The following is a 15,526-nucleotide window of genomic DNA, read 5'->3' on the forward strand; positions in this document are numbered from 1 at the left end:
ACTTACCGTGTTATCGAGCCGGCAGCGGCCATTTTTGAAACGGCTAAAGCCTTTTTCCCCCCTCAGCTACAAAATAGTTCATGAGAAATTCCTCAATGTTATGTGTTCAGAGCTAATTAATCAATAAGATTGCTCCCACTAAATACATATATTTCGATCTAATATAGCAGAAATCATGTCATTATTATTTTGAAGTTGTATGACGTTGGTGGAGTGATGGCCCACTGACCTGATAGAATATTTGACAGTTATTGCAGGTCATATAATTCTGTCATACTGTTGAGTTCTTTCTAAATGTTTACTCGGATGTGCCCGAAAGCAAGATGGCTGCCGGGCACTCAGAAAGATCGCTGTGACCAGCCCCCTTTGCGCTGTGAGCGTGAGCGCGTGACACAGCGGGGACGTCAGTGCGCTGTGGCTGACTGGCCGAGTCTGGTTGTTGTCGCCGCTCAGTAGGTGAAGCCCCGCCAGGCCCAGCGCACAGTATAGTTAGTGTATCGTCCTCACACCGGGGGCAATGTCGGTGTTCGGGAAGCTGTTCGGTACCGGGGGTAAGGGTGGCAAAGGCCCCAGCCCCCAGGAGGCCATCCAGAAACTTCGGGACACCGAGGAGATGCTGACCAAGAAACAGGAGTTTCTGGAGAAGAAAATCGAGCAGGAGCTGTCAACTGCCAGGAAACACGGGACTAAGAACAAGAGAGGTGAGACCCTGCTGGGTGCAGTCTGAGGGGCTGGGTGACTGGGGGGTGTCTCAGGGGGCTAAGGGAGGACCCACACAGATGGTTATCTCCAAGTGTACCATTCCGAAGGGAAATGGTCACATTACCTGTTAGAGATACTTTAGGATTGTACTTGAAAAAACACTGTCCAGGAGCTAGGATCAGTGTTGGCTAACCTGTGACACTCCAGGTGTTGTGAAACTACAAGTCCCAGCATACCCCTCCAGCAATAAGCTGCTATATATTGGCAATGCATGCTGGGACTTGTAGTTTCACAAAACGCCTGGAGTGTCACAGGTTAGCCAACACTGGGCTAGGTGGTGACTATGGGCTGGAGTGCTGTTTGCAGGTGGGGGTAGGTTAATTTGTGTTGTGCTGTTGTCAGTTGTTCTGGTTGGCAAGGTGTGACATCTAGGTGCATGTACCTCGCTTTCCTGTTATGCTCAATAGCTTTTTAATGATACAAACCTTAGCTAAATTAATTGGTGTTAAAGATGGTTTGTCTAAGATTGTTGTTTAAATTGGGCCTAGGATAGTGCAGTTGGGGGAAAACTGGAGCAAAACATTGTTTACCCATGGGTAATTTTAGAATAAATGGCTGTGGACTGTCTTAAGTTTGATAGCAAGAACTAAATGTGGTGGTAAGACTTGAAACGCATGAAGAGGTTAAATGAACTTGAGAGTTTGGTTGCTTTAGTTTTCCCTGTGACAGACTAAAGACCCCTGGGGGTAATTGAAACTGGAAATACCAGGCTGCGGAGAAAGACTGCTACCTAATGAAATGACATCTTTCAAATTGTATACCACGTTGTTCACTTGTCATACCTCTGTTAACTTTGTGTGTGTGTGTGTGTGTGTGTGTGTGTGTGTGTGTATGTATATATATATATATATATCACTCCTGACCAATGTTTATTAATGGGTGGACTGTATGTTTGTTAAAACTGCAGCATTGAAGTGCAGATCCTAATATAAGTATATATAGCTCTACAATTTTATTTCCTGATTAGTCATCATGTGAAACCATGTGTGTAGCTATTAACCATGATATCGACTCATACATCAATATTGTATCCTTACAAGTGGGGGGTAAAAAAAGCATATAGTTAAGTCAACAATTTTAAAGGGTGACTGCTGAACATGTTTTGTGTTAGATCATGTATTCTGAAAGCTGGATTAAAGTACAAGAGATTTCAATCCAGAGCAATACATGTAACATGTTGCATTTGAATGGATATAGGAGAATCATCAGTGTTGAGGTCGAGTTGTCATACCAGCGGTAGGCTGGAACTTGTAGTTCTACAACAGGTTGGCCTAAGCCTGTTACTAAATGAAGATGGAATATCAAGCTGAACTGTACATACTTTAGAGAAGCTAGAGAGGAAGTATAAGGAAATAACTGCACTGTGTAGGTAATTCTCTAAATACCCACAACCAGAGTGGGAAGGGCTTAGTATGTACCTGCTAATGGCTGTACAAAGATACTTGGGGATGGTGTTTCTTTATGCAACCATAAAGCCCATTGTTTTGGTGTATCATGAAGTAGGTTATAAAACGCCTTATGGCCTTAGAGTAGGTAAGATTCACTAGCAAAGCAGAAATGTTTACTTCCCCAGACAGTTAACTTAAGTAGATACAAGTAAACTACAATAGTTGGTCAGTATATAAATACATAAGATAGCCATCAAAAGAAAACCTAGTCACACTGACAATTCCAGGGATTAGTGGCAAACAAACAAAAATCAGTCCGGACACTAGATGAAACTGGTTTTGATTGGCATTAAGAGAATAAAATCTCTTCAAGAGACATATAAACAGAAGTCATGTAAATAGTAAATGTTTCATATGTGACTGAGCAGAGATTTTTTTTCTGATGTCCTAGGTGTGGCAGTTAACCAATACATAGGTGAAGGCTGGAAAAAAATTCTGAGAGAACTAATGTAACTAAGATAATCGTAAATTAAGATAACTGTAGGTGTCCAGAGGAATAGTCACAAGCAATAAATGGTTTAGACCTTTAACCTGCTCTTCAGGAGTAGAAACACAAAGCACTTTTAAGTAGTAAGGGATTTAATCGTGGGCACACACTTTTAAGTAACCAAGGTTAAATCTCTTTCAAAACATAGAAGTATAATTTGATTTAATTTGTTCCAGATCCAGATGAGTGTATCTCTCAAGAGCAAGTGTTTAATTCTCCCTACAACGTGCCTTGAAGACCTGTGAGATGTTCTTTGTGGGTTTATCGGGTGTGCTATGGTTGTACTAGTAGTGATATTTGATCTGTATGTAGAAAGGGAGGAGGTGGGCAGTTGGTAGGCCAGTCGCTAGGCGTGTAACTGCCTGAAAGAGTACAGGAATAAAATAGCTGTTGGTATATTCAATAACTGCATTTGACAAGTGAAGCAGAGCTTTTGTTTTGGCTGTACAGTCACTGGAGTTTTAACTGTGGCAAGTTCAAACAAGCAGAAGATCCTGCATTGCTTTATAAATGTGGTTACATTTTGTGTGACACTTTCACCTTTTAACACATAATCTAGGGTATTTTTTAACAGTTGCAAGTTAAGGCTGATTATATTACACAATATTTATCGAAGTCCATTTATATTTTACATGTTTTCAGATATCGCATAGTCTATTTGTTTAGCCATCATGCAAAGATTATGCCTTTGCTTTCTCATAGTTGGAATTACTATTTAAAACCTACAAAACAAAGTATTTGAGACAAAGATATAAATGAACCAGCCTGATTTTAACCATTCCTTTAACTCATAAGTTAATGTTTAACCTCTTTGCAGTAGGAAAAGTCAATTCTCTTTTATTGCAGTAAGTGTTAAACCACCATTACACTTTTTAGAATAAAAGTAACAAAAATAGCATCACCTTACATTGATGTTGCTTTCTGCAGAATATGAAGTTCTGCTTCTACCATTTTAAAAGGGTTGTCCAATTTTGTACAGAAATATCCTTTAGCAAATGGGAGGGAATTGGGAGTTGTCCATCTCATTCAGCTTTATTGAAGAGGGCTGGATAGATTCAGTTCTTCAGTGTTGGCTACATTGGATTATAGTGGTAGCTTCCTGCTACAAGTGACAGGAGATCTTGTAGATGGAACCACACAGTGAAGGTTTTTAAAAGTGTACAAAAGCATTTTAGTATCTTTTTAAGGCATTTCTTAAAATGTATCTTGTGTAGTCTCGTATAAAAGAACTATTAATATTTACAACAATGTGTGTGTAAAATAACTGAAGTTATTTGATATAAAGTCCTGATCATGAGTAGAAATTTTTTTTGCACATTGCAGTTGGCCAGATCTTTCCAAAAATAACTGATAACAACATGTTGCACTCAGCTGTATAGCAAATGTAAATGCAATTTTAGGTATTCCTAGTTCTGTAAAAGTATGCAAACGTTTTCATGTATATCTGTGAATGTTGTTTGACATTAGACAATTGATATTTTCACTTCCTTTTTCTGAAATATTTTAGGTCATACTTGTTTTATAAGTGCTTAGTGCACTATATAAGTAAACTAATTGCAGTACTTTTCTTCTTGGGATAGAGCATAGGACCGAACTTGGTGGGAGAGAGGCGGCCCACATATCAGGTTATACTACATCCCAACACCTTTCTTTTTACATAACTGCTACCCTGCTTTGCAAACATAAGCAATGGCTTATGGAATGACAGCTGAATGGAAGCCAGTTGGTAGGGAGTATTATATTGCTAAATGAAGGGGAATCTACTAAAGCACTTTTTTCATGAAATAGTAGTATAAATTGTCTCTTTAGCATATTACATGACCGTTTTCATATGGTTGCTTCTTTAAATGAAGATTGCCATAGAAGTCACAAGTATTGCAAACCTCAAAATAATATGCAGTATTAAAAGTAGAACTGGTGCAACCTACGAGATAACAATTTAGTAAATCGCCCAAAATAAACTTGCTGGTTTCAGACACTCAAATACGAGGGAGAAAAACAAAAACAATTTATGCTCATATGGAGCTTCTTTCATTCATTTCAATGGGGTTTCTACATAAAGCCATTTAAATCCTCAACCACCAGCAGTCAGTCTGGGCTGGTTTCCACAGTAACAGTGAGACCATAAGCGTTGGGGTTCTCTGTCCTCCCTCACCTAGAATTCCTAAATATAAAATTAAATATTTACTTATTTATTGATTTATTGCAGTCCAACAGGGGGGGGGGGGGGGGAAGAGAAAAAGCCATCATTTGCAAGTAGGGCCTCATATGGAGTTAGGATTAAATTCAGCTAAAAGGTCCTTTAGCTAAAACATGGCTGTCCACTTTAAATACTGGTGCTTGCATTTTTAAATGATATTATTATGCGAGTCCAGCAATGGCAGCCATGTATTTCTGCACTGCCAAAGTAAATGATTGTAAAAATGTAAGTGCAGGCTTTGTCTTCAGTCACTTATACATACACAAGCGATAAATGTGGCATTTGTAGCAAAGTGCTTCCAGGAAAGCCGACCAGTACCAAGGAGCATCTAAATCTGCTTGCTTCCGGTGTAGGGACAGAGTAGAGAGCCCTCCATGAAAGCTACAATCTTTTTGTGGTACAATTGCTGTATTATTCAGTAAATACATGTTTCATACAAATGGTTAATAGTACTTGTTTGTGGTTGCATGTCTATGTGATCACAAAACTACTCAATAAAAGCAAATATCCCTATTACCCATGGGATGCATTATTTTGTGTAAATGAATAATAGTTATTGCCCGGTTTTAGTAAAGATTACAGATCTGCCCCTCCCCTTGTATTCTCTTTATACTGTGCCGCTTCCTCTTTCTGTAAAACAGTTTGTTCATTCAGGATCTGAACGCAGTTCATTGCTTATTCAGATTGTGTAGAAATCACTAAACATGATGTAACTAAACTCTAAAGAGGTAAAATTCTTCTTTGTTTTTAAAAAAAAAAAAAAAAGACTTTGGTTAGTTCATCATGTGAACATTTGGAGGAAATCGTGCTTCAGTAGCATCTGCTAATCACAGCCCTCCATCCACCACAGTGATGGAGGGCTGTGCTTGCAGATTTGTGGTACTGTTTTTGTTAATACTTGCGGCATTCTTTATTTTTGTGCACCAATCATGTGACCATTGACAAGAGTTTATTTTAACCAGAGTTAATCTATTTTCCTTCAATACAGGATTAAAAATATCAGACACAAATCACCTATGATCTTCAAGAGTTTTTCTTCCCCTTTTCACTCAGTGGGATAAGACAGGCTTGTCTATATCATACGTTCCTAGTACAAATATTTTTAGCGTAGTGCAGTGGTTCCCAACTGTGTGCCTAGGCTCCTTGGGGTGCCTCGCGATCTCGCAGGGGTGCCTGGGCCAGGGCAAGTGGTAAGCAAGACTGGGGACTACTTGGTAATTATATTGGCTTAGGGGTGCCTTGAAAAAATTATGGAAACCCTAAGGGTGCCTTGAACTGAAAAAGTTTGGGATCCACTGGTGGTGTGTGTTTTTTTTTTTTTTTTTTCATTTGTTTGTTTTAAACAGCCAATAATGTAAATTATTTTACTAAACTGAAAGCTGATCATTATACACACTAGATTTAGTGGCCCTCCCAAAATGTGATACCTATACGAGTAGCTCCTAATTCCTTGAATGAAATCACAGATGACAAGCATCTAGGCCTTCCTATCGCTTACTCTTCCGTACTAGAAACCTTACTGCGACAGTCCTAGAAATAGTTTAGGTAAGACACTTTAAGAGCAGCAGTAAGGAAGCATAGTTCCAGTGAACATTCATTTTGTGTCCATGTTGGAAGTTCAGCTTTTCAATGAACAATGTGGTTAATTTTAATGTAATTGCACACTAACCTTTATTTTTCAGATTTCCTTTATATAATGTAAATGTTACAAACTGCTTTCATAGTTTAGCTTGTGATTTTATTTGTTCTCCCTGTGTGGCTTTCCTCTGGGTGCTCTAGTTTCCTTCCACAGTCCAATAAGATACTGGTAGTTTAATTGGCTTTTGACAAATGGACTCTTATGTCAGAAGCCAGTGAACCTATCTGTCTGTCTGTCTGTGTGATAGGTAATTTAGACTGTAAGCTCAAAGAGGGCAGGGACTGATGTGAATAATTCAATATTCTCTAGAAAACTGTGCGTCATTTGGTGATGTATAAATAATTGATTTTAATACACACATTGGTGATGTATTATTGGTGATATAGTTTCATTCGGGGTGTAGCCTTATCTTCAGTGCTTAAAACATGAACGGGCGTACATACGAGAGGCAGTCAGAAACTCTGGTCTTAGCCTGTTCACTATTGTATACCATTATGACTAGCATATACATTTTTTGCTGTATTGGGTACAACTAAATAAGATTTATATACCTGTAAAGCAGAATATGTGAATTGATGAAGTACAGGATGTGGAAAAAAACTTGCTATTAGAGTCTTGTGTCTTCTGCCCATAGCTGCTCTCCAGGCACTTAAACGTAAGAAGCGGTACGAGAAGCAGTTGGCGCAGATTGATGGAACACTATCTACTATCGAATTCCAGAGGGAAGCCTTGGAAAATGCCAACACAAACACAGAAGTTCTCAAGAACATGGGCTTTGCAGCTAAAGCTATGAAGGCTGCTCATGACAACATGTAAGTAAGGGTCTTGTGTCATAACGAATGTTGTATTTTGTTTGTTTCTGGGCATCTGCCTCTTTTTGTGGTTTTCTTCAGCCATACTTGGCTTAGTGACTCTTCAAGGAATTGTTAAAACCTAGAATTAACTTTAATATGGTGCAATGTCTAGCTAGTCAAATTTTAGATTAGGCTGAAATGGCCTCCATACATTAACCTTATATTGGTGTTTTCTATCTAAATTATACACAGTGTATAGTGTAGTCTTATGGACCTTTCCATATTTTGATGATCCAATCTGTTTTAGGAGATGTATATAAGCCCACGACAGCAATAGGCCCTTCCACATACTAGTATTACAGCTCCTAATAGCATAACTGGTTTATAACTGTCATTTCTTCTTGGAATCAAGGATTCATAGGCTTCCATGGTACCTATCATTGTTGATGTGTTTGTATCCACAGGGATATTGATAAGGTTGATGAACTAATGCAAGACATTGCTGACCAGCAAGAGTTGGCTCAGGAAATCTCGGATGCAATTTCCAAGCCTGTCGGGTTTGGGGAAGAATTTGATGACGTGAGTAGTATAATAATCAACTTCATGGCTGGATGTATTTTTGCTGCTCAAATCCTGTTTTAGACACACACATAAAACTAAGTTTGTATATACTGTTTATTTAGAGGTTAAAGTGTGATATCTTGCCCAGCCTATGATTAGTGACCACTTTTTTTTTATATATATATATATATATCTGCATTTCTCTTTTTTTTTTTAATAGTAGTAGCACTTAATTTCTTGACAAATTTTACACTTATTTGAAAACATTTCTTTCCACTCAAATTTGTTGACATAGCTTGTTTTGAAAATATAACATATTGTGGTGAATAACTGTAGTTAATTTTCGAAATGATCAGAACAATCCTTTTATTATATAAAATTATGCTGTATAAATATATTTACTTTGGAGCCATTAAACGCTGTCATTATATATTTAAGATGGCTCTTCCACGGTATTGAGGGGAAAAAAAAACCATGCTTATTAATATTTAGAAAACATTTGTTTACATAGGTATCACACACATGCATAATATATCTTAAAATGTATCCAATAACAAGACACTTGTTGCATATTAAAATGTGAACAAAAACATCTTATACCGTGGACATTTGTATAAAACATTTGATACCAGCTTGTCTCACGGTCCTCCAGTTGATATTACACTAAAAGACATTTAATATATTTTATACTAATGGTTATAAAGAGACCTACTTTCTTTCAATTGTACAACAATAAATACAAGTGTAAACATGTAATTATCGGTTTCATTATCTTGTGTCTGCTTATTTATTGTGTGTGTTTCTAGCTGTTTACATGGGAACACATTAATTCAGATCCATGTACTAATGACTGTGAGCATGATGCATTTATGAGGTCCAGTGTGTTTTATTGTGTCATTACGTCTGGTAATATTTTATATAGGTATAATAGACAGTGCAGAATAAAATAGATGTTTTGCTGCCTGGAATCTCCTGTTTGATTTGTGCTAAATAGGATTAAAGGCTTTTTCATTTAAGCAGCAATTACTATTTTTAGTTGGTATATGCTTGGCCCTACTAATTAACTGCAATTCCACACTAAACACTATACTTGGCAGGCATGAAGATTACAGTAACATGTGAAATACTGACTATAGACTAACTTGTCAGAGCCCATGTAATGCTATGTGAGCACGATGCTCCAGCAAGCTAATGTAGTGAGCAGCTCATTTAGGGAGCAGCCAATTGTCATGTCCAATTTGTTAGCGGATGAGTACCTGGAATAACCCTGCACTGTACTGGGCACTTATCAGTACAGATACAAGCGCAGCTCTGTAGTTTGAGCTGAGGATTACGTACCTGTAGATTTCCAAATCTCTCTTCTGAGAAAATGGAGCGGTTAGCACTAATGAAAGCGTATACATTGCTTCACCAGTGGTGTACACTGTACATGTTGCATTCATATTTTATACACAATTGGCTGGGAGTAATGCAACTTGGAGCAATATAATCCGGGTAAAGGATGGCAGTTTGAGGACTTTTATACATGGCTCTCAAGTAGTTATATGGCCTATATTAGTTAATGGGCAGTGCAGCCAAATAGCAGCATTGCTGTCCCACAACCCTGGGCCTTGGGTTCAATTCTGATCAGGGCCCTATCTGTGTGGAGTTCGCATGTTGTCCCCATGTTTGTGTGGATTTCCTCTGGACACTCGGATTTCCTTCCACGAATCAAGGAGTGATGTGAATGATTAAGTACTCTTTAAATATATTTATTCCCCATTCCAAATATTCATGAACATTATATTTGTGTTTTCTTTTTATATGTATTTTAAAAGATTTAACGTCTTACAGTTTAGTAGTTTTTCTGATAGAACCGCCCTTCTTGCTTGCTTTGCTTTTTTAGCTACAGCAACTTTGCGTAGTTGTAAAAGTTTCAGGATTGTGGATGGCTTGCATTTGGTGGTTGTTAGAAACCAGTATTAGCCTTTTATGGCAAAGGTCTTATGTATTTTTCTTCTGATGATACCATGATGTATTCAAGTTTTGAGGTAAATGTATTATTATACTACTTAGAAAAACAGCAGCTGCTTAGATCTAATGTTCTTCCATATCTCCAGGATGAACTGATGGCCGAGTTGGAAGAACTAGAGCAGGAAGAGCTAGACAAGAATCTTCTTGAGGTCCATGGTCCAGAAACGGTTCCTCTCCCAAATGTGCCTGCAGCATCTCTACCCGCAAAGCCAGGTAAGCTGGATACGTTTCGGAAACTTTGACAACGTCTAGGTGGAAATTGTTTTATAGGCTGTGTATCCCACACTGTATACACATAAACCCAATGAGAAATATTCCCCACTGTGCAGATACAAAAGGGATGTTGCTCATTAGTAGGAGGATATCTATTTACTCTGCAAATGAGGTTTCTATTAGCTGGCATTAGTCAGTATTTAGGGCTTTAGCAGACTAAGTATTTTATACCATAACTTTTACCTTTGCTGGTTGTGCCCAGTTTTGCACAGCTTTATTCTATCTGCGCTAAGTAGAGCAATGTGAATTTAACTATATAGGACACTTTGCAACTTGATAAATATCCCTCTAAACCTATGACGCACTGGTAGGGTAGTCTTTGTTTAGCAAAGCAGAAGTTTCATCTATTGACTGTTTTTGTCGTAGAAGTTACGTTGATGTAGGTCCCACACTGAGGGTGTTGTATGCATGCGGTGGAATGGTACAGGAGAAAATGCCTAAAATGCATCTTTTTGTGACCACTTCAAAACCCCAGTTACCTGGGAAGCAGAGGGCTCACGTGCAAGCAGGGATTGTGGGTCTTTCTGATCACCCAATCACTATATATATGCTTGTGGTAAATTCACTTCAGTGCGATGTGTCCACGGAGACACATTGATGCGATGCCCAACAAGGAATCTCTACTCCGTTTTCCTCTCTTTGCATAGAGGTGTGCAGAGATTCCTTACTGTAATAACTGGAGCCGGACATGGAAGCGTTGTCCGGCGGCACATTTTTCCGAATTGAATCTCCCCTTAGAGAATGCAATCGGTTAGAGGTAACTATCAGCATGCACCACAGTGATGGTGTCTGTGACAGCAGGAAATTCTGTTATCACTGATGATTCTCTGCCTCAGTTCCCCTAGTGATAGAGCATATGTGTTTACATGCTGTGACATAGTTGAAGTGACTGTAAAACCCCAGACTATGGAATTGCATGTTAGCACACAGGTATTTAACCCCTTCATATTCATAATCAGACAAATTGTTGCGTTTAGGTGAATAGCCAGTTTCACAAAAACCTTTCCCCCCCTTCATGTGTAAGTGTATTTTACAGAATTTCCTTTTTCTTTTTAAGGCATTTTGGACATTATTTTGGTAGCTTTTTATATTTGCTATGTTCACAAGCGTGTACAACATACTCCCGCATGGAGGGAGGGGGGTTGATAAGATAAGGAAGACAAAATTTAAGGAATTTAGCAATGACCTCTGCACAGATGAGTGACGCACAATATATGACTTCCTAGTCATATATTGTTGGTTGACAGGGGAGGAAGCTTATTTTATGATTTTTTTTTTCTTCTTTATTTTGCAAACATTTTCATAACTTATAAATAAATTTGTTTTAATTGTGCTCTCTGGGTCTTACCGTTGGTCTAATAGTTGTAGCAAAAGAGTAGATCTGATCTGGACATTGGCAACCATGCCTCTTGTTGCCCCACACCATACAGAAAATTAGCGGTGACGTTGTCATTGCTTCAACAGGTTACCTCCAATTCCCTGTGTGTGTTGCATTTTCACACTCTGTACACTGCCTTCACTTTACATGCAGTGTTCTAGTGATCTGTGATTCTGTTTCCTCCTCTTTACTGGAAACTCTGGCAGTGACACAAACATTTTACACATACATTTTATTATGACCCAAAATATACACCACACCAACCAAAAAACTACTCCTGTTTTTGGTACCTCTAAATGTTGGAAGTTTCCCAATAAAATTGTATATTATATGGGTTGTATTAAGTTCATTAGAGTAACTAATTGAAAACCACAAAAAATGCTGAGCACTAGGCAATGCATGCTTAATAGGAAGATTGTGGCATTAATTGCTTTCTCTACGTTGGAGGCACTCCTACTGACATAGTAGGTTCTCCTACTGACATTCTTAATTGCCATCAGCAAGTCAGTGGGGACCCAGTTTGCACACAGGGAGTAACTGGGTGTCCTCCTATGCATCCCAGTAACCAAGTAGTGCAAAATTCTAAGCAGTGATCATAGCAATATTTATGTGTTTGGATAATGGAAGGTAGGTGCTGGTTTCGGTTAAAGTATTGCTCACACTCTTATATATTTTAACTCTTTCAGTCAAGAAAAAGCAAGAGGAAGATGACGACGATATGAGAGAACTGGAAAGCTGGGCTGGCGTGTAAATTTTTGCAGACGTCTTCTAAAGTCGCACAGATGGAGACTGATCACCTGTTGGAGTTGGATGTACATATATGTGGGAAGAAAGGGGGAGGGGTACAGAAAAGGACTAAAATTTTCTTTCTCCACCACTCTTTCTTTCACTGTCCAAAGTCTGGAATGTGCATTCAGATAAAACAAACAAAAATGAAAATGGCCAGGGCTCAAGTTTGGCCTGAAGATGTTCCTCCCCTCATCCCCCTTTTCACTCCAGCGTCATATCTTCAAGCCTAGCGTTTTGGTATCCTTTATGTAGTAGCCAGATGCCCATCATCAAGGAAACCTGGATTATTGTTCCATATAACTGCTTGGCCTCACATGCCTGCGCTCTCAATAAAACGTGGACTATATCACTTCTCTAGCTCTTAATATTCCTTCTCCTGTTTCACATGGATGCCTTGTATCCTAAGCTATCTTGCCATACATTCTACAGCACACAGGTTTGTGTAGATGAGATTACCATGTGGGGGCACTGCAGATATTACATATTCATGTGTTGTGCACACCTGCTCCTCCTGCTGTTGCTCGCGTCTTCTGAGTCCGTCATACTGGAGTGCGGCAGAGTCATGGAGGACAGCACAGTGTTGGGGGCTGGTCAGTAAAATGCTATTATGCTTTACAAATTAGGTAATACATAAGTACATATGGAGAAGGAAGTGACATGGATATGTAAATATGTAGTCAATATGCTACGTGGCCGTATTTATACATGTTTTGAAATATGCAATTGTGTAGCCATATTGGCAAATAAATGAACAACTTCTGATTTGGAGCAAACCATAGAAGTTGCCACCCCTAGAAAGTGCATTAAGCTCCTCAGTCCACAAACAGCCATACAAGGGCTCGGGTAGGGGCATGTGAATAAGCTTACCTTATCACCAAATGCAGAATAAGTTCTCCACTACTGTGGACTTCTAAAATCAGTTCCTCAAAAGAATTCTGAACCTGGTGGGACTCTGTACCACAATTGCTGGCTTTGTGGTTAAACCTTACGATTATTTTGTTTACAAGCATCCAAGAGCCTTTCTTTATTCACTGCGCTCCTACATGTACTCTTCTCTGCTGGGCGTTATTGGTACATTACAGGCGTTCCCTGGCAATGAAGTGGTAAATTAGGAACAAATTAATTCAAGCAGTAGTTTAAATTTCACATCAATGATATTGTTTAGTTCGTAATAAGTGTTTTTTCCTTTTTAAATATATATTTAGTTGGCAATAGTTTGCACTTTCTAACAAGTCCTCTATATTCCTATTGTTTTTATGGAACAATTTTCCATTTTTTTTTTTGCCTAACCAAGAAACCCTTTTAATGATTAAAACATAGTATGAACAGGCACTGCTCTGAGAGGTGGGTGTAACCTATAGGCTATATACATAACTATACAGTGAATGGCTGCACAGCTCTAGCTTTGTACATGGAGTGAATGTATTTTGCAATACTGTATGTCCTTGTTTAGAACATTTTCAATTACTTCGAAACTGCATTTGCTCTCACTCATGAAAGAAAATAAACTATATTTCAAAATGTGAATATGAAGTATTTTTCTCCTCTTCAGTGGAATTTGTTGTCAAAAGTAGGTGTTGCATTGTCCACTGTCTAGGGTGGTCCATTTATTGGGTTGGATAGTGTTTGCTCAATAGGGTATATCTATCCAGAAGGGCAATTTCACCATATGCCTTGAACTTTTTACAGACTATTAGCAATGGGGGAGTTGGGGACATAGATACAGTGTAGCATAACTTGGGTCAAATACCACTGGTAAATGTTATAACCATTTTCTTTTATGATTGTTCATGTTGAAAATTTGACTTAGATCAGTGTTGGCTAACCTGTGACACTCCAGGTGTTGTGAAACTACAAGTCCCAGCATGCTTTGCCAATATATAGCAGCTTATTGCTGGAAGGGTATGCTGGGACTTGTAGTTTCACAACACCTGGAGTGTCACAGGTTAGCCAACACTGACTTAGATCCTAGATCAACTGCTACTAGTCAGGTGAGACAGGAGGAGTTCCAATGTATTTTGAAAACTCATTCTAACCCCCAGCATAGTTTTTCCATGTAGCACAGTACAATACAAAAAAGTGTTCAATACAGCCTATCCACTAGAAATTAATCTACTTTTGTTACACATAATAAATATTGCCCATAGTATTTTCACACTTCACATTACATTAACTATTGTTTCCTTCTCCTCCCTCCTCCATTGCAAAGGGTAGCACAGGATTAATCCTCCCTTCCACTCAGTTAGGACAGGAAAAAAAAATACACTTCTAAAGGTACATAACCTCACTCTCTTCCCCCCTAACGTGCTACAGTGGACTGAATTCCAAATTTTCTAAATCCATGCTATTTTTATTTTCCAGACACCGGCCCCATAATTTTACAAACGCTCATAGCGATCCGTGGTGGACATTGAGATGTTTTCCATATCCATGTAATAGTCTAGTCTAGGCCTGTCCAACCTGCGGCCCTCCAGATGTTGTGAAACTACAAGTCCCAGCATGCTCTTCCAGCTATCAACTGGTTGTCTACTGGCAAAGCATGCTGGGACTTGTAGTTTCACAACACCTGGAGGGCCGCAGGTTGGACAGGCCTGGTCTAGTTGATGAACCAATTCCACAGGGATGGGGTGATGAGTTTTTGGCAATGGGTGGGTATTACAAACCGCACTCATCTGGGCTTGTGTTGTGTCTAACAAAGGGTTAATCACAGCAAACTCACCTGGTCTGTCTAGCAATGATTAAAAATAATCTTCTTTTTGTCACATGATTACTATTTATTCCAAAATAAACATCACCAATATTCGGTTTCACAGACCACACTGTGGGGAAGTCTTCAGTTACTCCCCTTTCTCAAAATACCATTGCAATTTATATCCCACTACCGTTAAACTTTAAATCAACCAGAGTTGTTCTCATTAGTTATGTAGTGTTTGTAATGGTCAAGGTGTGAGTGCAGTAAGAACACAAAGACAGAACCTTATTAATGAGGTTTAATGTGAAAAAATACAATGCTTAATAGATAAAAAAAAATAATAATAGGACAATAAAGGACATACAATAAACAAGCTCTTAAAAACAAAGCGAAAACACAAAAATGGAAACTTCCTATCTTTTATGTCTGTGAGTATGCAGAATTATAGATCACAACACCTGATCAGATTGGACACAAGGTAAAATGACCT

General features: G+C 38.6%; 1 protein-coding gene across 1 annotated transcript; it reads left to right on the top strand.

Moving 5' to 3' along the window:
* Positions 1-392: 392 nt before the first annotated feature.
* Positions 393-13,871, top strand: CHMP4B (charged multivesicular body protein 4B). The gene is made up of 5 exons (XM_075177545.1): positions 393-701; positions 7,171-7,348; positions 7,795-7,909; positions 9,991-10,117; positions 12,242-13,871. The coding sequence occupies exons 1-5, from the start codon at positions 518-520 to the stop codon at positions 12,304-12,306; spliced, it is 669 nt and encodes a 222-aa protein (XP_075033646.1). The 5' UTR covers positions 393-517; the 3' UTR covers positions 12,307-13,871.
* Positions 13,872-15,526: the final 1,655 nt, after the last annotated feature.

Source organism: Mixophyes fleayi, chromosome 6, assembly GCF_038048845.1.
Source record: "Mixophyes fleayi isolate aMixFle1 chromosome 6, aMixFle1.hap1, whole genome shotgun sequence".
NCBI classification, from domain to species: Eukaryota; Metazoa; Chordata; class Amphibia; order Anura; family Limnodynastidae; genus Mixophyes; species Mixophyes fleayi.